This window comes from Accipiter gentilis, chromosome 2, assembly GCF_929443795.1.
Source record: "Accipiter gentilis chromosome 2, bAccGen1.1, whole genome shotgun sequence".
NCBI lineage: Eukaryota > Metazoa > Chordata > Aves > Accipitriformes > Accipitridae > Astur > Astur gentilis.
In genome coordinates, this window is record NC_064881.1 from 27,898,597 (window position 1) to 27,921,447 (window position 22,851).

The window sequence follows — 22,851 nt, forward strand, 5'->3', positions numbered from 1 at the left end:
TCTCTCTCTTTTCCCCCAAATTTAAGAAAAGGGGAAAGGCAGGTGTTACCACCTATACTTGGTGAAAACCCTACACAGGCTGCTCTATGACTGACCTAGTTTCTATGCTCTTTAAAGGCTATTTAAACAAAAATGATTTTTTAAAAAGGTAACACATTCCTACTTCTTTCTGAAAAATCCACAGAATAGAATATTGGCTGAAAAGAGAAGAGCCCAGAAGAAAGAGGAGTACAAAAGCATGCCTGCTTGTCTGTGTTCAACACAAAGAACATTAAATGAAAACAACTGGCACGCTGCCAAATTCCTATACAGGCAAAGAGATTCAAATAAATTGATTTCACGCATCACACTGACCTGGGATCAGCGAGCAGTGGTACAATACACTCGCTGCTCCATGTGGGGCAAAGCCCATTAACGTTATCAGAGCCACAGTAGATTACTAAGGGCAGGAGGGGGGGCGGGGGGGGGGGGGGGGGGGGGGATGTCACAGAGAAAGAACCCAAACTCTGCAAACTCAGGGGGGGAAAATCACTTTGGAAAAGGAACTTCAGCTTCAGACCAAGTGCTTGGTTTCAGTTTACTAATAAATATATCATATTGTGAGAGCTCATCCTCTGCTCACCTCAAAGGTTTCAAAGATCATATTTTCAAATTAAAATAAATACTAATGTCACACACACTCCCCTTACATTCTACTTTTAACACAGTTGTTCTCAAACTCAGTTATTCTCTGTAAATTTCCTCCCTTCCCCATCCGCCAGCATTTTATAGATTATGGGTTATTTTCTTTGTACTTCAGAAGCTGGATTCCTGCCCAGGATACTCTTGCTGGCTCAGAAAGTAAGCTGGAGAAATCGGCCACCGCGCTCAACTGGTCCAAATCAACCTGACCTACAGAGAAAAACGCCTTATTTGCAAGGCAGCAAGGAGCAGGGCCCTGGTTCCCTTTGCAGAGGCACCCAGGCATGCTCCCTCATCACAAGGCATTCTCTCCAAACCAGCGTATTTTGAATTTCACTTTCTTACGATGTGTGAAGTAACCCGTGTGTGCTGTGGAGTCTCTTCTTGTCATTCCGGCTTTGTTTTTCATTAAGATCTCTCACACCCCAATCAAGAGCAACGCCAGCAAGCCACAGGTGTGCGCCACATGAACAGATGAAAATCTGATTGTGAGCTGTGTAATAACAATTCACTGTCTATAATACACTCATCCTCTTTTGCATCTGTTATATGTTAGAAGGGGGGAGGGGGGTATTATTTCCATTGTACTCTTTAAGATACACAGGTGAGCAAACAATTGTTTTGAAGATAAAAAAAGGAAACCAAGAAAAGATGAGTTTGCAATAGCAAAACAAAGATGAGGATGCTTGAAAGGGATCACATCAGCATAGGTAGTCTAAAGCTACAAGAAGCTGTTGCTTCAAGGAGGCAATAGATTCAAACACCTTTTATTTTGCCTTTTATTCCATTTTGGTTTCAAATATTGAGTCAAATCTTCTTGGGCACAGCAAAGTCCATATTAAGTGAGCTCCAAGAGGGTTGGCCTCATCTCTAATCACTCATCCAAACTTCAATGTGGAGCTTCTTGGCCATTTAAGACTAAAATTTTCAAACGTGTGACACAAACATACACATCCAGATATAGGTACCTTATCCAGTCACCTCATTTCAAGTAAATGTCAAAGTAGGAATGCCCAAAGAACTAACAGCTGCTAACCACCACTGATCGCTCTCTTTTATAAAGAGCTACAAAACAGTTTTGGATTATCTTCATGGCCAAGGTGAAAAATATACAATATTGTTAACCCTGCAGCTTGTGCTATAGAGAGGATGTGTTTGTTTTGGTATAAGGCTACACTGATAGAACTGCACAAGAAAGGGAATACTGAGTACACAGCAACTTCGCAATGGCAGAGATGAGCCTGCACCCAGGTGACACAGGCAGCCTGACCTGCCCGACAGTTAACAAGACAGACAACGTGCTGTTCCCTCCCATTTATGAATATTTCAGTAGTACAACCAGATCATTTAGACTTATAAAGATGAAGCGAATTTTAGTCGTATTAATTCCCTCTTTCTATAAAATAAATAGTATAAGAAAACATGCCTTTCTCCTAAGTTGTAGCAAATTTCCATTATCTTGCACGTGCTCTGACAGCAATAAACCACAATAAGCTTCCCATTAGTATGCCAGCACTGCATGCTTCAGGCATGAAATCTTTACTTTCACATTTATTTATTTTTAAAATCCTTTATGAAGACCCATATGGCAAAAGAAACCAACCAACGACCACCTGTATGGGGTACACTTGCACTCTGAAAAATAGACTATAGATAGAAAAAAAGAGAACTAGTCAGGAGCTATACACTGCTAAATTAGCAAAATAAAAATGCAACAAGAAACCCTGCTAAGATTATTCATTCTTTTCCAATGCTGCCTCTGTACAGGAAGGTCCCAGAGAAGCATTTACCTGTTTTAAACCGAGCTAGGAACTCGAATTAGAATGCAAATTTATTTTTTAATAGGATTTAATTTTTTAAAAAGTATGTTCACACTAGTGCAAAAAACCTCAGCCCCAGCCCCTCCCCTTGCCATGACATGATGTGCAGAGCATCCTGCTGCCTCTCTCAGATGTGCTCCATCTCCTTTCCACACCCCACAGACAGAGCAGCGTGGGCCACTGTCTCGGGTGGGAAGACGAGTGATATGGTCAAGTCTTAGCTGCCTTTAACCAGAGCATAGCCTAGAGTACTCAGACATTGTTCATTTTGTTTCAGTATCATACTCTGTATGCCATAGGTGAAATGATCCAACACTGAGAAAGAAAGTATCAGAGTCTTGGAAAGCACTTAAAATCAGTTTAGTAGCTTCTTGCCATCTAGACACACCATTTTAGGAGAAAAAAATGCAGTTACAGTAAAGACAGGAATGACAGTCATAGGTTATCTAGAAGTTTACTTCTGCCATAACAGATTTACTTTTCCAGTATGGTAAAAATCTCTGCACACAAGAAGCAGAAATATCCATTCTCAATATCATCTCAACCAAATTTATCACAGATTCCCAATGCAATGAGTTTACCAGAGGGTTCCTCTAAATTACAAATGCAACCATTTTGCCAATGTGATTACAATTGTCCCTTAACCTGGTTGCAAATACCGTTCCAATTCACAGTTCAGGAAACTGAACTTTATTATTTTCACAGCCCAGCCAAGTAATATTTACATGCTAGATATAGAACACCTATGTCATCAAAAACACAAAAAACACAGTAAAAAATTCACATACATGTATTTTTAAGCTAAGGAAGATTTTAGAAAAGTCATCACTGAGGGATTTTATTGTTACTGTTGTACTCTTTCTCAGCAATACTAAAATGAAGACACCACCTTCATTGATTTAGGCAGACTCTTTGAAGGCTAAAAGGAAAGATTTATTTTTTAATTACAGTTTACAAGGCAAGGTACAGTCATTAAAAATAACTTCTAAAAGGTATGCACATTACAAAATCAAATATTTTTCTGTTCCTTACCTTGACAAAATTCAAAGTTCCCTTTTTTCCGGCAGTCACCTATCACTAAACTCAGTGCTCTCCAAGTGTTTCTTTTGACAGATATCATTCTCCACCAATCGCTCTGCTAATTTCCTCTTTCCTTTTCTGACTGGGACAGATATTATGTTCACCAGCCCAGAGATCAATCTTTTCTATTGACAACAACAAATGAAAAAAAGAAAGAAAAAAAAAAAAAAGAAAAAAAAAAAAGAAGAAGAAGAAGCACATATCACAGCCAGTTTGAAGCACCACACCCCTTCATTTGCATGATAATAGCAGTCTTTTAAATAAAAAGGGAAGACAGAAACGCTATCATTCTAAATCAATTACCCACATTTTTTTAGTTAATATAAGGCAGTACTTTAAAACTGTATTAATACTTCAACAAAGGCTGTTTCATAAGTTGCTCATTTAAAACAGTTGACATATAGAGGGCAACAAAGTAAGGGCAGCCTGTATTCTACCATGAAAACACCTATTAGCTAATTCTGTAAAAATGCTTCGTTTTCAATACATTCATGTAATATAAAATATTACATACTTTACCTGGTTCAACAGAAGCTCTAGAGAATCATTTATTAAACGAACATGGTTACTAAAAATAGAGACCTTGCAATTACACATCACTATACTAATCTGGATTTGTAAGTCATAACAACAAACACATTTAAACAAAGGGAGATCAAAAAGCTATTGATACATTTACAAATCATCCTCCCACTTCTGAAAAGGCAATTTCCCTCCCACTCCAACACCTACAAAAACTGTTTATTTGGGTTACACAAATACTTTGTCATTCATATGAGTCTGTATTACAGCATTGTCAGTTTTTCCAAGTCATTAATATGCTTTTCAGGGGTTTGTAATTATGTCAAGGCAGAAAGATTTTCAGAGCCAGGCACACACAGTTATGTACATGCTTCAATCTGCATCCACTACGCAGGTATTTCAGGACATAAAGTTAAGCATGCATAAGGGTCTGGTCGCAGCTGCATGCATCTAACAGAGAACCCAGCCCCAACCCTCTCACGGACTACATCTTCCTGCAAAAAAATTTATCGCCCAAGGGCATTAGCAAAAGATCACATTTGTGTTTGTGGTAGAAACTGCAATCTTTCCCACAAACAAGCACCCTCCTCAAATCAAAACAAGCCTTCCCAAGTTAAAGTTAAGGTTACAGAACAAAGGAGTTCACCACTCAAAGTCCTTTCTTTCCCATGTTCGTCACCAGACGTTTCCCCGCAGCCCTGCACAAGCCAAAATTCTATCGATTTCAGTGAAAACAAGAGGCCTGTAAGGACTGCAGGACTCTACCCAGCATTTGGCAACTGTGAAGCTTTCAATATGACACAACTGCCTTTGGTGTTTGGAAAATAATCTCCAAAATGTGGTTAGGACTGCCCAACTTGGGTGCAATAACTACTTTTCTAAAATGGTTTTTAGTTTGTATGAAATTCTCTAGTTGTCACCATGTTCTTACACAGGCAATAAAAATTACCTTTCAGTTGTGCCTTATCATGAATTGTGTATTGTTCAATTGTCCACTGTTTTGCATAGCACTTTACATTTCCATAGATGCATACAACATTCCCTAAATTGTTGTTATTGTTTGATCTGATTTTTATGGCCGTAAACTCATGGCCCTACCAAAACTGAAAAATCATTCGCAGACCAAGTGGCCCTATTAATTTCACTGAGATCATTTAAACATTAAGTTTTCTACCGAGTGACGATAGCACAATCTGGTTGAAATATGGACTTACAGTGGAACATTAAATTAACATCATATTTTGGATTCAGAATTACACACAGCAGCCATCTGTAAAGATGTATTCATGTTTTGCTAACCTTTACTAATTTGGCCACTAGAAATAATTATGATCAAATATGTTAAATTATGTAACATATAACAATTCAATATTTGTGTCTGCTGAATAGTATCCTCCTTTTTCATGGCTGGTAAAAGATTTTTAAACCTCTTACTGTAAAAAAGAAAAAGTTCTTACTCAGAAAAAAACCCTCCTCATCTGTCATCCACTTTACAATGAAGACATCACTTTAACTTATTACTCTTCCTTTGTTTCAGCCCCACGTTCATTTTCTCTATATGCCACATTTTCCAACGTGATGGATGCATTCTGCTATACCCATTCTACGCTAATCTCTTTTTTTAGAATTTATTTTTGCCTCCTGAATTGTAAACTGCTGCTGCTGTTTGAATGTACCTGCAAAATTGTCTAAAGTCTGAACTTCACTGAAAGTAGAATGCCTCATACAATTTGTAGTCTTACAGGAGTGTTATAAAAAAGGATCAACATGTTGTATTACCATGGAAATTTTGAAAAACATACTTTCCCAAACAAATATTACTTTTTCTCAATGGTATGAAGTAATGAAAACCACATGTGTAAATCTGCGATCCGTGCAGTAGTTCAAGCTGCAGCTAATAGAAAATACAGAGAGTGAACTCTGCCATATAAAGGATTCTTGTTACAGAAATATAATGTGAAAACCAGATGCAGACAGAAAACCTTAATCACAGATGGGAATGTAATCACTGGCATACAGAATACTTTTTTGATCAATCTCAACCATATGAGAAATGTATTTATTTTCTAAGGAATGCAATAACTCGAGAGAGTCTTCTATTTGAATTCAGTTAACCTCATATTCACAGTACTTTTATCTTATATGTGGAGAGAAGAGGGATATAACCTCAGCCAAGATTTTTAGAAGAGCCATTGGGCCTGGCAAATCATTCTTGTATCAGCTTATCTTTCAAGGAATTAATAGGATGTAAAGACTACAAATATCAGGATCAGCTTCAAAAGAAATCAACCATTATTGCACTTCCTAGTTACTGCCAGAAATCCCTTCATCACCTAAGCACTTCTCTGGTTCAATTTTTCCCTTAATATGTGGTTCTTCAGAAATACTGTGCTAAGAGCAGCACACTGTTGCACTGAAGTTCTGCAAATCAGAACTGGACTCCTACACCAAGAATCTCCCTGCTTCTTTATAAAAGCTGAAGAGTCATCGGTTCAAAACTAAGTTTACTTTGGGCTTCCTTCCAACTGCTGGAAGTCATCGTGAATGCCCTCTACCCACACAGCTCGTGGGTGTCAGCAGGAAACAAAGGACCGCAGCACACTGCAGCTACCCAGTTACATCACACGTCTAAACGGCAGGTTGCCTTCTACCAACCACCCTGACCAAGGTAGGACGAAGATAACTCCTGCCAGTTTTCATTGCTGGTGGCATTTCTGCTCAACTTTTAGGAGACAGAAATACTATGGTAGTAGTAAACGCCTCGTGTAAAATATGGAAATTGCCATTAAAATCAGAAAATCAAGTTCAGAATTCAGGTCATCGATATGCTACCAGCAAGACCTACCTACGCTGTTGCAAAGGTTCAGCATCTTCAAGCAACCACACTCCAACAGATCATCACCCAATTCATTGTAAGAGTTACATTTGCCTAGATAAATTTTATACCTGGTGATTGAACTGGACCGTTACGTTAAACTGCAATATAAAAAAAAAACCTTATGGGAGGAAATAAAACGTAAAAAGGAAAAAGCATTCAGAGATGACAGATCTCCAGGCTCTTGGGTACCAGCAATGCTAGTTTACTTCCTGGCAGTCCCTGATCCCCACTGCACCCTCCTCCTGGAGGTACCCACTCCACCCAAGAATACCACAGCTCTTTACACGGCACTGCCCGGCTGTCACAGTTCACAGCCGAGCTTATTAAGGTAACCCAAAGTTGGTGTTCATTTATTTTAACAGTACTAAATAACATAAACCACAATTATTTGGTAGTTGTCGCACCGGAGGGAAGAGAGGCTGACAAAAGCCTTTGATGGGCAGAGGGTAGGCAGATTCTCCCTCTCTCTTACTCTCTTAGAGCCTTTAAGTCCCATTACCACCATCCCATTTTAGGTATCTGCAGTAAGAGGACACAGTCTCTTCAGTACACTGCCACAGGACTCCCAGCAGTGGCTCATCACAGGTGTTCATCAGACTAATTCCACTGAAGTTCCTGTAAATATGCTTCCTTAATTGAATGCCTGTAAGCTAGGTGAAATGTGAAGTCAACGACTTGCTTTTTCCCTCCTGTGTTAACAACTAGCAAACCATCTGACGAAAACACTTTGCTTCCACCGCTACAACGGAAGTTTTTTAAGTCGTCTTGTCTCTTCTGCCATTTAACTTTAAATTTCTGAGACTGCGGCATCGATCGATAGTGCAGAAGTCAACATTTAACACTAAACTAATACGGGCTGGATATGCTTGTCTTATTTCTAAACAAGCATGCCTAGATTAATAATAAACTTTGGCCAGATATGTATTTTATTTTGCATGTTTTTCATACAGCATCATCATCATGTGTGTAGAGTGCTAAAAATGGAGTGAAATCTTCCAGCTGTAAAACAGTTCCACGTGACAAAACAGAGAGAGATCCTGAAAACTCCTGCTTCGTGTCATGTGTGAGCGTGTGTGCCTGTGTCTTTTTTTTTCTCTCATCTAATTTCATCTGCGAGAGACTGTCCCTAGAGGACAAGAGAAGAGAGAACCAATTATATCCAGAGGTTGGTTTCTCCAAAATGAAGGCATCTGTTCCATGCCAACGACTTCCACATGGAAGAAAAACAGAACTTTGAAGGCATCTGCGTTCATGGTTGACAGTCGCAGATCTTAGGGTCTACTGTAATTGCCCAGCTGCAAACATGATTTAGTTGCTGCTGTTGTCAGCTGATCTCCTTGCACTGAAAAGAAGGGAGCTTAAACAGCAAATAGCTGGATAAAAATCAGATATTCTTCCACAATACTGACAACCTTTTCCTTTCTGAAGGAGGTATTTTTTCTGGTACAACGGGTTTGATGGAAGTAAATTGCAAAGTGATTTTTAAATGACCATTTTACAAAATATTCTGCTTTAAAATGCTATTCTTTAAATAACATAAAAGTCCAAGCACAATGTGCTCATTAGTTGTTAGTATTTCAGGCTAATACTCCGCAAGAGTGATTCAGAAACCAGTATGATTCACCAGCCACATAATCCTGCAGCCCACCTTATTTAGGCAAGCAGTCTCAGTAAAACCAAGAGTACACCTGAGCAGAAGCTCAGAGTTTTCACACAAAATGCATATGGCAGATAAATAACTAGTATGATATTTGCTACTCAACTCCTGTCACTTCCAGTGTGAGTGGATACTTTCCAAAAGACACTTAAAAGAAACATTACTGGTAGTTCAAAACCTGGCTTACAGCATTGGGTGCGACACTTGCAGCGAGATACTCAGCAATGCTGTGAAGCCTTCACTATTAAAAAATCAAGCAAAGAGTTAACAAGAAGCTCATCTAAAGTAGCAAGACCCTAACTGATTTTCCAAAGCACAGCACTGAGCACCATTTAAGGATCCAAGACTACTGATGGTGCAGCTGCAACAAAGGCAATTAAAACCCAACTGGACTAAGCAGAAAATGCATTTACATTCCCTATCCTCCACTCACCAGATGAAAGTGGATCATAGTTTCCAGAAATATTTCATGCACCTCGTGAGTTTTTGTAGTTTTCTTACTCTAGGACTTTTATCAACAGCTTGAAAGAAGGAAAATGCTGTATGTTAGGGAAATACCTCTTAATTTTTTATTTTTTTTATTTTTTTTTTTTTAAATAGAATTCTTTGTTACTCTCTTGGATTCCAGCTGCAATCCCAAACACACTCTGTAGCCATGGCATTCAGCCCTTCAAGCCAGGTAGCAACACAGCTTAGAAAGGACAGTAAGGATTCCTACCCAGTTTCCCTTGTCTGGCACGTACCTCAAATTATTATGAACGCATGAAGTAGTGAACCTGGGGGGACACAGTAGGCTTGACGCTTCCTGACCACTTCTAAATTGCCTCCAGGAAGGACAAGAGTTGGGAGCGAGGACAATTAACACAGCCACCTGCTTCCTGTGACCTCCTGGGGAGCAGACACAGCCACTGATGACTTGCTCTGGCAATGTCACTGAGGTCCTGCCCATCCTTCTCTTCCCAGAGAAGCTCAGGATAATAAAAACAATAGCGGCCAATACTAGCTCTGTAAGAGAAGGTGAAATGCAGGCTGGAATTAAAAAAAATAAATAAAAATTTAAGAAAATTTAACATCAAAACCTCCCCATGCGAAGAGGATGAGACCACTAAATCTCAGCATGTGGAAGGGAAATTATACATTGATTCACTCTTCAAAACTACTGTAGCTGTTATTTACTGTAGCTGTACACTTCTCTGGAAATTTCTGGAGCAGGCAGCTGGCTTAAACACAGTTTAACACAGCTCTTGGGATACAGAAATTGAGAAACCTGGCCCCATGGACTCAGCGGGAACCTCTGAGAGTATTATTACAGAAGGAATAGACTTTTTCTCTCCTTTATATGGAAGTCTTGTCAGATAAGTCTATCATTTACAATTCGAAGAGAATGACTTACTTTACATTGAGACCTGAGCTAGACCACTTTATGAGGGCCGTATCTGGATCTAAGCCTCAGAATCAATCCAACAAAGTATTGTTAAGATCACAGACGTGAGATGGAAGCATGGAAAGCCTGAAGGTCCAGATCCTCAGACTGGTGTTTAGACAAAAGAAACACCATCTTCAGTGAGAACTGGGCATGTGAATACCAGGGAAGATCTGAGCTCCAGCACTTTAATTCAACATTTACAAGCTCTGCTGACCCATGGAGTTGCATTAATTTATCATGGCACACATGAAATGCACATAACATTCGGAAACTAAGCTAGGCTATTCAGTTCACTACAATGGTTTCCTTGCTCATCTGCAGCATGCTTTAATACAGGTTGCAGCATGCTTTCCAGCGTTAAGTGGTTTGCCAACAAGCTTTAAAAATAATAAATAGCACAGTCATGAAACAGCTTTTGCTTAATGGTTCCTAGAACTTGGTGAATTCACTCACTAAACCCCTTTCTATAACATTACACTTAAATACTTTCAGCAATGCCACCATTAAAATAAAATAAAACATCATCCTGGCACTACCATCCATTGATAGCACACCCTCAGGTGCCATTATCCCTAAATTTGTTGGCAGCTTTCTCTGGCACCACTAAGCTTTAATGGCTCTGGCAACAAAGCCCACCTGGATGTCACTGAAAGCGCTCCTTTGGAGCATTCTTCCCAAATATTCTTTGCAGCAGTATCATTCTGTCTCCTTTGCTGCATCCTATCATCTCGTTTTGTGACAATAGCCTCACCCTCTCTTGCTGTCAAAGCCTGAGCTGGTCTGGGGCAGTTCTCGAGCTTGCCTAACGCATGCGTGATTCAATGTTGGGATGAATTTTCCAAGAGGATTTCAGGACATCAGGAATCTTTGCTGTGGCTCAGGTTGAGTGTTCACTCACATCCCAGCTTTAAAATTCATCATATTACATCCTAGTAAGACAACGTGACCAAACCAATGGGAAAGCAAAGCATAGGTACAAAACCCTATATAATGTGATGCCTCATAACAGAGATCGTTAAACCTTGGGACCTCCAGAAGACGCACACAAATTTACTCAACATGCCACCCAACCTGCCATGACAGCATGAAGAACCAGCGTCCTGATACTTCCGTTACAGAAGTAAACGATATGAAAAACAGAAAATATATTCTGGAAAATAAATAATTACGGAAAAAGTGGAGAAGTTTTGGGGGTTGGATTGGGATTTTTCCCAAGCTATTTAAAGTGACACCTGGGCCACAACCATAAGGGGCACCTGCGTGGTCATCACCAGAAATCAAAAAATGTGGACAGTAGGTCTCCAGATGAAAGGAACCACAAAAGAAAATGGCTAGTGGTAATGACTACTACTTATGCAAATTGTATATTGACATCCAACAAGGCAGATATACATCATAAGCCTCCTAGAGCTACAAAAGTAACTACACTCTTGTACAATTTGTGATGATCATGCAACCATCTCCCCAGATGCCTGTCAAGACTCCTGGTTTTTACTCACTGCATCAACCTGGCTTTTCATAAATAATATCTGTTTTACTATATGCCATAGCCTGCCACTGTGTGCAGATTAATTCCACTCCACTAGGTGGAGTCTTCTGTCTTTCCAGAGGCCAACCTCATTTCCAAAAGAAGCTATTATCCTCCATGAACTTTGGATATTTACTTCTATTACAAGCACCATAGTCCACCTGTCTTGATGGACACAAAAGTGGCAATGAATCAAATGCCTTCTTGAAATGACTGAAGAAATCATGAACTATCCCATGAAGATCCCATATCAATCAGTATGTTGCAATATGGGATCATTCAGGAATACTGCTGCTGCACAGTTCTGCACAACACAACTGTGCTTTTATGATGACTAAATACAATAAATAATACTGAGTAAAAAAAGGTATCACTTACATAAGCCACCGTATCACACATGCCCCAAAACTACATATAAGCAAAACCAAGTTGCTGAACTTCTTTTAAATTCTTTGTGTGTATTCAGAAATATTTGGAATATCTAGGATGCCCTTCCTTTCCAGGCATCCCAAAACGTGTTACAGAAAATGAGAGGGAGCATGAAAGGATTCCTTTCCATATTCACATTTCCATTCACAACCACTGGAGTTAAATATGGCAACTATTCAATAGGAACAGCAAAACTGCATGCAGCATTTTTGGCAAAGAATAAGAAAAACAGAGCACTCCCATGAATGTGTTCAGAAAACTTAGATAAGAAAATCTGGATACCCTGCATCCAGCTATAATCCTTCTTTTGGGGTTGGACTCCACCCCAACCCCTGCGAAAAGTACCAAAAAAATGCCATGACCGAAGCAAAAAGCCCCTTGGCTTAAAAACTCTTCAGGTAGACGGTATTTCCACCAACACGCTACGGCAGAGCATTTGCTCTGTAGCATTCGCGAGCAGAACGCTCCACGTAGGCGCCAAGCACTAACGCGAGGCTCCTCAAGGCTCTTGCGTCCCCGGGTCAGCCGAGGTAGGGCCTTCTCAGCGCGGCTTCTGCTGTTGGCAGATATCACAAGCTATTTCAGGCTACAGACACTTTGCCCCGATCGGCCATGTTTTTTGTAATATTTACTTCTCGTACATATGTCTATAACTATGTATACGTCCCACAGAAGGTGAGGTTTAACAGGGTTAGCTTTGTTGGGGAAAAGAAGGTTTGGAGGAAAGGAAACAACTTTCATGTTTAGAAGATTTGAATCTAGTGACTGTCACGGGATGTAAACACTCTTCTGGGGAGGGAGGCTTTTTGTTATGTTTCAGGAGTGCACAGAGTTTTGGATAAAATCTGTATAAATAATCATCCCTCTGTCATTCAACATAAATTTATGCACATGTGTGCACACAGTTATGTTTGGGAATACAAACTATAAAGTAGACATGCCACAGACTTCTAGACAACCTACCACAAGCACGGATCTCGCACAAAATCCATTCTATATTTAAATTTCAGTTTATTGAATTTTAATTATTTCTGATCTGTAGATCACTGAGGAAAATCCCCCAAGGTCAAAAGCTTACAAATCCAATTGCAAAACCAAACAGAAGCATCAGCAAGGCCCTTTCCCATGCAGACACCCGCCAAAAAAACTGAGTTCCTGACTACTAGATTAGAATCCAACAGCTAAAACCCATTCTAATATTAAAACCAGGTAATTTTCTATGTTGAAATAAAGAAGTAAAAGCTCTCATTTTATTCTGCACGTGTTTACTCATGTTATGTACACAGGGGTCTACAGATCTAACAGTGAACTATCACTTCTTCATTTAGATCCTTACTTATAAAATTAACAAACACAGACCCTTTTCATTATTTTTTTTTAATTAAAAAGCAATAATGTTATTTTCTCTGGACATGCCTCCGACAGAAAATTTATGCTCTGCCAATGCTGTGCTTTCCAGGTTCATAAAACTCACTTCGACTAGCAGCACCACAGCAGCAAGTATTTTGTGTATATGCATTCAAGACTGATTTAATCATTTCATTTACCATGGGAAAAGTTACTCCAAAAGCCCCACTAACTAAAATGCCCTTGATGAGGCTAAACTTAAGATTTGCAGGTATAGCAGGAATGAAACAAGCCAAAAGAACATTCTATCATACTCTGAACGTCCTCTACTTTGCACAAGGTCCTCAGTACTAGGTAAAGCTGTACTGTTGCAATGGGGAAGCAGTCACTCATCATTTTAAGATACAATCATAGTTTATTAATAAAATTATTTTAAACGTACGAGTTAAATCCTTTTACCAATATAGTGACATTCAGCTATCCAGTGCCATTTTTACAGTCCAAATAGATATGGTCCTAATTGCATAATGCCATTTTATCTGCTGAAGATAAAAGTGCCGATAAACAAAAATGCACATTAGGCAGGAGATTTTTCAGAATAGATTTTTTTTTTAAATAACCCACTTGCATTAACAAAAGATTGCAATGGCTTCCAAATTATAGGGTGTTATTTTTAGTGGAAGTAGTTCAATATTCATATTGGAGCAGATGTAGCAGTTTAACAAAACAGCTCTTCAAATCCTGCACAAATTGAAAACAGGAAAACTGATTGCATTTTCTCTTATCACTTTCCTTTTCTGAATTGACACTTTTGGCCTTCTGAAAATTTACACATGGCTTTCATCTCAACAGCACCTGCTGATCAAACAGAAACCTAACATTTTCATGAAAATGGTATAAAGGACTAGTTTTCTTTTTACCATCTTAAAGGGCATCAGCAGTCCACTTGATGGCAACAATTGCTGAGTAGATGGCACACTCAGAATACATTTTATATTTTCATTACACTTACTTTTAAAAATGAGTTAAATCACTAGTGGCTCTTTCATATTAGCTCTTTGTCTGCTTTAAATTAATTTCAATCTCTATCTCTGCCTAACCCTGTTGGGTTTCATTCTACAGTCAGCTAGATTTTAAAGAAGATCTGAAAGCCTTTGAAATAGTAAGACACATTGTATGTTCTGGGGCCACCAGTCTTCTTTATATATGCAATCATACAAATTAATATATACAATTATGCATACACATGCACATATTGCGCAGACATTTCTTCTTCCAGTGCTCATACTAAGGAAAAAATGTGTATATTTATCACTCTGCTATAGTCCCACTGCACTGAATTCCCTAAGCATTGTTAACAGAGCACGTTGGGTGGGAGAAACTCAAGGTGCATGTATTTATTTTAAAGTTGTTCTTTGTTTCCTTTGCAATTTCAAGACTGGGAGGAAGGTCTAGCAGGTGCTCTGGAACTTGAGCATCAAGACTGGGTTGAGATGCTGCCACTGGCAAACATGGCGAGCATGCCAACAGCAGAATCAGAAGTCCTCGTGCTCCTGCAAAAGTTTAAGGTATCAAGTCATGTATATAAAATATGAAACATAAGTACCTTGTTATCCTGTCTGCTTCTGAGCCTGTAAACTCTGAAGCGCAGCAGCAGGTAACAAGGACCATCTTCCCTTGTACATAATTCTAGGTGTAATTAAAGATACTCCTGAAACCTGCTATGTGTCAGCTTCCTAACTGATGGAGCCCTAACCCCTCTGAAGTACTCTGCTGCCATCCATTACCATTCTGCTTCAGTGATAAGGTAACCTGAAGGCAGAGATGACATACAGTAATATACGTGCCACTCCAGACAGTTGGTTCGTGAATTTCAGTGTTTCATCATGCTCACTGAGGCAATCGCAAACCTGAAATGTCAATATGTTCAGTCAATGGAAGTAAAATAATGGGGCTCTATTGTCTTACCCTATCGATCCGCTGCTGTCAACAAGAATACATGCCCCCCTGGCTTTAAACAAATTTTAATTAGGCTTTTAGTTACCGAATCATATCTATATATCTATCTTCGCAAACACTTGACAGAGTGAAACGGCAATATAAATATTTCAAACTTTTAAATATATTTTAAAGGTAATTGTTTAATGTTGCTTGAAGATATGATCGCTGATAGAGCCGTTTGCTAAAGCAGCGTGCGTGCATGGCACACACCTAGCGTGCAAGTCACCTGAAATCTGGCGAGAACTGAAAAATCGCCGTCAAAAGTCAAAAACAACAACAAAAAAGCCCACAATTAACAAAGAAAAAAAAAAAGGGGGGGGGGGGGGCGGGAAGAGGCCACTTTTCCTAAAACCCGCTGCCATCCTCTGCGGGGATTCTGGGCGCCGGGAGCCTCCACTGAAGCCGCCCCGACACCGGCCGGGTGGGTGCCGGCACGCCCGGGCGTGACAGCCCGCTGCTGTCAGCGCCCCTCACGGAGAGCCGCGCTCCCGGGAAGGCCCACCGGCCGCCGGCCCGCGCCCACGCCAGCAGGGCGCCGCCGGTCGCCGTGGCCCCAGCCGCCACCCCGCTCCCGCCGGGGCCGGGGGCTCTGCCCTCCCCCGCCGCGCCGGTCCTCCGTCCCCGTCCCGTGGAACACCCAGACCAGCCGCTCGCCCCCCCCCACCCCCGACTGCATTTCAAGCGGGGTCCCTCGGTAACCTATTGTTCTCCGGCTCCCTCCTCCCTCCCCCGGCCAGCCCGGCGGGCGACCCCCTCCCCGCTCCCCTCAGCGCGGCCCGGGGGCGGGGGGAGGCAGCGCCCAGGCCACGGCCGCCCCACGCACAACAAAAGGCAGATCCCTTCTCCCTGCCGGCTAATCTCTGCCCGTAAATCCCCCCGCCCGCTGCGGGGAGGGGGGGGGGGGGGGGGGGGGGGAGATAAGAGGTTACATCTTCACTTCTCCCCGCTCCTATCGACTTGTGCAGCGCCGAGGGAGCCGGGCGGCGAGGGGCGGCGAGGGGCGGCGAGGGGCGGCGAGGGGTGTCCCCCCGCCCGCCTCTCCCCGAGCCGCGGGTGGAGATTACCTTCCGGCGGAGGGAGGGAGGGAGGCGCCGGCGCGGCCCGGGCTTTGTGCGCCTTACACGCCTCGCAGCTTATCTGCGGCGCACGGACGGCACATCGCGCCTCCGTGGCCCTGCCGGCGCGGGGGGAGCGGGACGGCGGCGTGCATCGGGGCGATTACGGTATCAGCGCGGCCCAGATGGAGGCCGGAGGATGCACGGTGGGAGTGGGAGCGGGAGCGGGGCCGGGGCCGGGGCCCGGCCCGGCGCGGCCCGGGGTCCCGGGGGAGGCCGCGCCCGGCATGAGGAGAGGCGCCACCTCCGCGCCGCCCACCGGGTGAGAGGGCGGCGGCTCCCCGGGCGCCCCGGTCTGCCTCCCGCCCGCCCGACCCCAGGCAGGCGTCCGGGCCGGCTCTGGCCCTGGAAGCTGCCCCGAAACCTGCCCGGGACAAGGACCCTGCCAGACACCCAGGGAAGCGCAGCGCTGGCTCCCCTGCGCTCCCTCACCTGAGCTCACCTCCATTCCCGCAGAGCACACCTACGTCCCGCACGGAGCACGACGGCTCCTGCCCCGGCGCGGTGGCGGGACGTGCCCGCTCCCGGTTTGGCCAAGACCCGGCCCGGCCCGGCCCGGCCCGACCCTCTCGGCCTTGCCCGTGGCAGAAGAGCCTGAACACAACGCTGCTGCTGCTGCGAGCAGCGGCAGCGTTCGGAGGATGGGCGATAAACCGGAGTAGGTCCCGACACTTAACGGTTCAGGTTTTGAGGAAAGCGCGGGTTTATTTTGACGGGAGTCATCGAAGAGGACTGGGTTATCATGCGGTACGGGGAGGGGAGGCAGCAAAGCGGCCCGGCATGCCTGCCCGCCTCAAGCACAGCCCGCCAGCAGAACGGCTGCACCGGCACCAGGCTGCCAAGCGAACTCCGCGCGCCCTGGTTTTAAAAAGTTCTTAAAAATGTTTCTCCCTAGGAATCAACACTTTATTTGTTAAGGAAACGCGTTTCCATTACACGTCTGCGGAGGAGCACCGTGAAGGCTGGGAGGAGGACAATGACAGCACGCTGGAGCGAGACAGGCATTGTTCAGTGCAGAACTCCCTCCAAAAAGCACTCGTCCAAGATAGCAGGTTTTTTCCACAAGAAAAGAAATAAAGGGAATTTGACACATAATACAAAGTGAAAACCAGAACCTAGATGGGGGAAGGGCATGTGTGTGAAAATCATGTCACTGCAATGAATGTCAGATAAAAAGGGGTCTGTCACAAATCCTCCACTAATCCAATAATGTGAAAACCTCTTGGTATCACTGAGACATAGCACACGGTATTTTTTTTTTTATTTTTCATAAACCACTCTATATGTTTAGCCTTAGAAAAACAGCAATTTGGCAAATTTTCCCATCACAAAAACAGGACATTGATTTTTCATTAAAGGCAGACTGATTTTCACATCTCGAATTTACTGTGCATTCCTCAGCCAGTATTTTTACCCTGAAGAAGGGCCACTTCTCCCTCAACTTCCTCCAGTTGTCAGTTGTGTGACAACCGTATTTAGAGGTAATCAGACAGGTCATATTACAAAAGTTAGTCAACTCATTTGAAACCTTAGCCCCTAAACTTAACGGTATGTTCTATGCATTTCTAAAGAAAAGTGACTTTAATTAATTCAACCTGCAAGGTGCCACAGAGCTTCCTCTCTGCATATGTTCGTTCAAAAACATTATGTACAAATGAGACATTGCTCTTTTTTAGGGATTTTTGTTATGGATTTTTTCCTTGAAATACATCTGTATCATGCCATGAACTAATTTAGGATCCATCAGATTCTCATCTTGCAGGGCCACCATGTGCATCTTGTATCTATGTTAGCCATTCCGACAGGCAGTTTTACTACTCGAATCACAAGTCTCTAAAGAAAACCCAATCCAGGATCCTTTCTAATGTAAACAGTTTGCTGCTAAAACACTCACGTTTAAAAATAAAGCAATGTGTGCTAATAAAATAAATACAATCAGACTACAAATGTGTAACAGAAGTGGCGTTCCATAAGCACAGCTGTCTCAAAGTCCAAGCTGCAGGCTAGAAATCTTAATTTCAACTGACTCTCTCTTAATAATGGGTTACCTTCCTATAAAGCGTAAAGTCCATCTGCCCCAGGCAGATAAGTTCTGAAGCATTAAAATAGATAAAAATCTAACATTTTCTTTCTTGTATTGAATATGTGAATTCTAGTGTGCTATAATGTGAGAATTCCAACATATGACCATTATGGCATAATATCTCATAGCTCAGCTTGTCATTACTTCACTTGTAATTCTTATGTTAATTATGTTCGTAATTACTATAAACAGATGTGGTAGAAATTCATGTGACCTTTTACTGCAGAAAGCATTTCTCACTCTTTCCACATTATTTTACTAATACAATGTTAAACCAGAGGAAAGTATTTCTGACACACTCCACATGTATGTGTGTACATGTTTAACATGAAACCAGAAACCTCATATTTCAGCCAAAGGACCACCTATATGCCAGTACATTGACATCAAAGTGATGGTAACTGAGAAGTCTACCTTGAAACATACCCCTGGAAGGCTGTGCTTACAGTGAACCTTTTTGACTAAACCTAGCTAAAGCCACCACTGAAGCCTAGGACTTAAATGGAGCACCGCATTTTTTATTCAGCACCTTTGTTAATGCAGTAGTATCCTGCTTTACAGCTACAAGTACATGACAGCCATACAGCAATTTATTTTACTACAGCCCAACCATCACCGTCTGTACACAAAACACTTTTACAATAAAATCACTATGGTTTTCATTAAGAGAAAGCCTACTCGAATTTCATTTCTTTGGACCTAATCTATAATTAGTGTGGACAGACAGGTGCAAACCCTTCTCCTCTACAGATGGCTACTGGAAATGGTGCAAAATAGCTCCTTCTGTTTAAACAACACACAGATAACCTGCTCTGCTCTTATCACTTACAATTACCTCCATTATACTGAACTAATGTTTACTTTAATAAAATGTCCACTGTTCTCTAAACGTTATTTGGAAACTTTGATATCGGTGGCAGAAAAGAAAAAAAAATGAAGATGGAAGTCATTGTCTTTCAGATGAAAATATTTTTTGGGGGAAAAAAAGCCTTTTAAAGGGCAGGATTTTTTACTTTGATTTTACATCTGCTGATCATTTTTCTTTACCCACAAACCCACACAGTATGCCACTACCTGACATATTTATGCTACCATATATTAAACTAATCAAGTTTATAGTAAATAAGAACAGCATAACTCCCGATTTTAAAGCAGTTCTTTGGAAAGGAACATCTATGCGGAAAAATGAGACCTTTTAAAAGTTCAGGTTTTAAACTAACTCCTTTAGATCTTTCACGTGAAAGAATGTGAAAATGTAATCTGGAAGCCAATGTTTTAAGAATTTACACTCTCACTACTTACGCTAAATTCAGTGTCAGTTCAAACTTTTATAAAGATTATAGGTTGCTATTAAAGGCTGTCTGAAAAAGAGCAGGCTGCTGCTAACTACATGGATCAAAGTTTTTTTTAAAGTATTCAGACTAAATAATTTTCTTTTTTACATTTCTTTAGCCAAGCCATGAGAAATAACCCCTTCACAACACCAAATTCACGTTTTATTTCAGCTGATAAGGCTTTCTGATCTCTGCATGACAACTTAAGTTTCTACAAAGAAAACAAAGAACAAGATCTTCTCCCCCTCAAAAAAAAAAAAAAAAAAAAAAATCTGAAGCTCCTGCAATAGCCAACATACTAATATCCTTATTCAATTAGCTAAAGATTTAACAGTAATGAACTGTGGCAAGTGGATTTGAAAGATGAAAATGACAATTGCAAGCCCTTTCTCCCATCACCCCCAATGCAAATACTGCAGATGCCTATTTCACCCAAAGTGTCTGGCAACGAGGAGTTTGCAGCCTGCACAGTACCTCAGTGAAGCGAGCTTCGCGTTCAACGCCTGTCGTCTGAAGTTCATTTCAGAGAAGTGAAAAACAGGATTTGACAGGGAAGAATGTCCTGAACTGACTAGCCACTGACCAGCACTCCAGGTGGAGCTATTTTTCTCCCCTTTATTCTATAAACAATACTTCCAGTATAAAACTCCATGTGCGCGCAGGCATACATAGTGTTAAGCATATACAGATGAGAGACACCGTGTGATGTTTTACTGGTCCATTATTTAGGCACGAAACGAGTTAACGTTAAGGTGGTCAAAAAATGGTAGAAGGCAATGTTTGACTTAAAAAGATTTTGGAAACTATTTAAAAGCTCAAAGCCTTTGAAGAAAAACAACTTGTGCAGCAGTTGCCAGGAAGCAGTGACCTAACGCTGCTGTCTGCATTCCATTACAAACAGAATGGTTCTTGTCTCCTACAGCATGCTCAGGGCTCGGGAGCCCAGGCGCTCACCCTCCTGCAAACGCAGGGCCGCAGGAAGAAGTCCTGCCAGCATCTCCTGTAGGAGAGCCTCGCCTGGCTTCAGCTTGCCAGAGGCACGAACGGATTTAAGGGCGGGTTGGGTTTTTGATGGGGTTTGGAGCTTTCTTGCGCTGATGCGTGGTTGCGCTGCCCATGACAGCAAAGAAAAATGACTCATGAACTGAAACTAGTAGCAATTACGTTGAAGGTTCAGAGATGAGAAAACTGACCTTGGAAAAGTTACCAATTATCAAACGAAGTGTAACTTCCTAATGACAAACCTTCACAGCAAGTCTGCAGCGCATCTCGCACCTAACAAAGCCTTTGCCAACCTCACGTTTTCATAGACTGTACAGTTATGAATAAGCCATATTCAGATCTTTTTTTTCCTAGTACTCCTTGTATTGATGGGGAGCCGCAGAAACACCTAGTGCTAAAACCAGAACGTACAAACAAGATAGACTAACTTTTTTAACATTCAGCCGAGCTGAAGGAAATTCCCTGATCATATTGGATTTCCTAAGGAAATCAGCCCAGAATAAACTGAATGGGGTTTTCAGACTTCCCGTGGAAAGGTCAAGCATCAGCTTTAACAACCATTAGAAACCAGTTTCAATCCTCTCGGCTATCCAGATTCACTAAACCGTTAAAAGAAAAGCAGAACAGAAAACGTGGACAAAAGAAATAAAATCTAAAAATGTCTTTCACGTCTTGCCTCAAACTACAGTTAACAAAGTTGCTTATTTAAACTTTCCATTGCATCTGTCAGGATGCAGAAATAGAGAAGGAAATGTAAGGCTACAAGGGTATAATTAAATAAATTGTATTCACCCTTAGCCCTAACATACTGTGTTTACAAATACAATAATTATGTTTCTAGCTACATGTCAAAAGAAAGTCTTTTCCAAGTCCTTCAAAAAGCATGCAAGCATTACTGTAAGTAGGAAATAAGTCAAAACAGATTAGTAGACCAAAAACGGGGAGGAGGGGGAGGAAAAAAAAAATAAAAAAAATCCTGCTTTGGTCAGCAACTCGGACCACCATCAGGGGATAAATCAATTTGCAGCAGCTGTGGACAGCCATTTAAGTCTGGGGCCTGAACAGATTAATTAGGGGAAGCGATGTTAAAAGTTAAAGGGGTCAGCGTTACATTAAGCACACGAATGTTCGCCGGAGCAAAGGCTTGGCTGTGCATACCACGACTCGGAACCCATCCCTCCCTCGGGTTAGTCAGGGCTATCCAAGCCTCCAGCCAAACGCTTGGCACTTGCCGCGTCCCCACGGACAGCACGGCAGCTCCCGCAGACCGCTTTTAAGAGGTACCTACCGATGTCTGCCCAGCCCCTGCTATGCCATGCCTGTCACCGGCGCCCCGCTTCGCCCGCAGCTGTGCGCAGCGCGCCGTGCGAGCGCACCTCGGAGACGGACCGCCGGGGCGGAGGCAGCCGCTTCCAGCCCTGCTGCGCTTGGCAATGGGAAACTCGAGCAGCTCCTCAGCGAAGACGGGCTATCGCGGGCTCCGCGGCGCGCAGTCCGCGTCGGAGCGCTCTGCAGGCAGGAGCTGCCGGCTCCAGGGCGGCCCGGCCGGGAGGCTTGCGAGAGACAGGTCCTTGCCGTGCCGTGCCGTGCCTCAGGGCAAGGCAGCGGCAGGAGCCGGGGGGGTGGGGGGTGGGGGGGCTGGCAGAGCCTGCTGCGGATCTGGAGATCGGGGGCTGCTCTACCAGAGAAGCCCGAGCGGCTGCGAGGCGGCCGCTCCCCACCGCGGCGGTGGCCGGCAGCTCCCGGCTGCGGCCGGGCAGGGCGGTCCCGCCGCGCCGGCGGCAACCTGGGGGGGCAGGCGGGGGAGGCTGCCTCGGCGCCTCTCACCTTCGCTCGCCCTCCCTCCTTTAAACTTCTCGGGGAACTGAAGGAGGTAACGGGTTAGCTCCTGGCTGGAGCGAGAGGGATTTGGGAGCTGCGACCCATTAGTTACTTTCAGTTTCTCTCT

At 42.7% G+C, this 22,851-nt stretch overlaps 1 protein-coding gene across 7 annotated transcripts in view; it reads right to left on the reverse strand.

The window, feature by feature from the left end:
* Window positions 1-22,851, reverse strand: part of RUNX1T1 (RUNX1 partner transcriptional co-repressor 1) — a 114,883-nt gene that overhangs the window by 90,045 nt on the left and 1,987 nt on the right. Inside the window, exons 1-3 of one of the 7 annotated variants that reach the window (XM_049821193.1) lie at window positions 22,192-22,371; window positions 9,382-9,643; window positions 3,534-3,706 (exon numbers count right to left, since the gene is read on the reverse strand). The exons of 1 other annotated variant lie outside the window; for it this stretch is intronic. In XM_049821193.1, the coding sequence (XP_049677150.1) occupies window positions 3,534-3,621 (88 nt within the window). In that variant the 5' untranslated portion in view covers window positions 3,622-3,706; window positions 9,382-9,643; window positions 22,192-22,371. Of the gene's footprint in view, window positions 1-3,533; window positions 3,707-9,381; window positions 9,644-22,191; window positions 22,486-22,851 lie in introns of those variants that run through there. 5 more of the 7 variants (XM_049821203.1, XM_049821212.1, XM_049821220.1 and 2 more) reach the window with 5 other exon arrangements.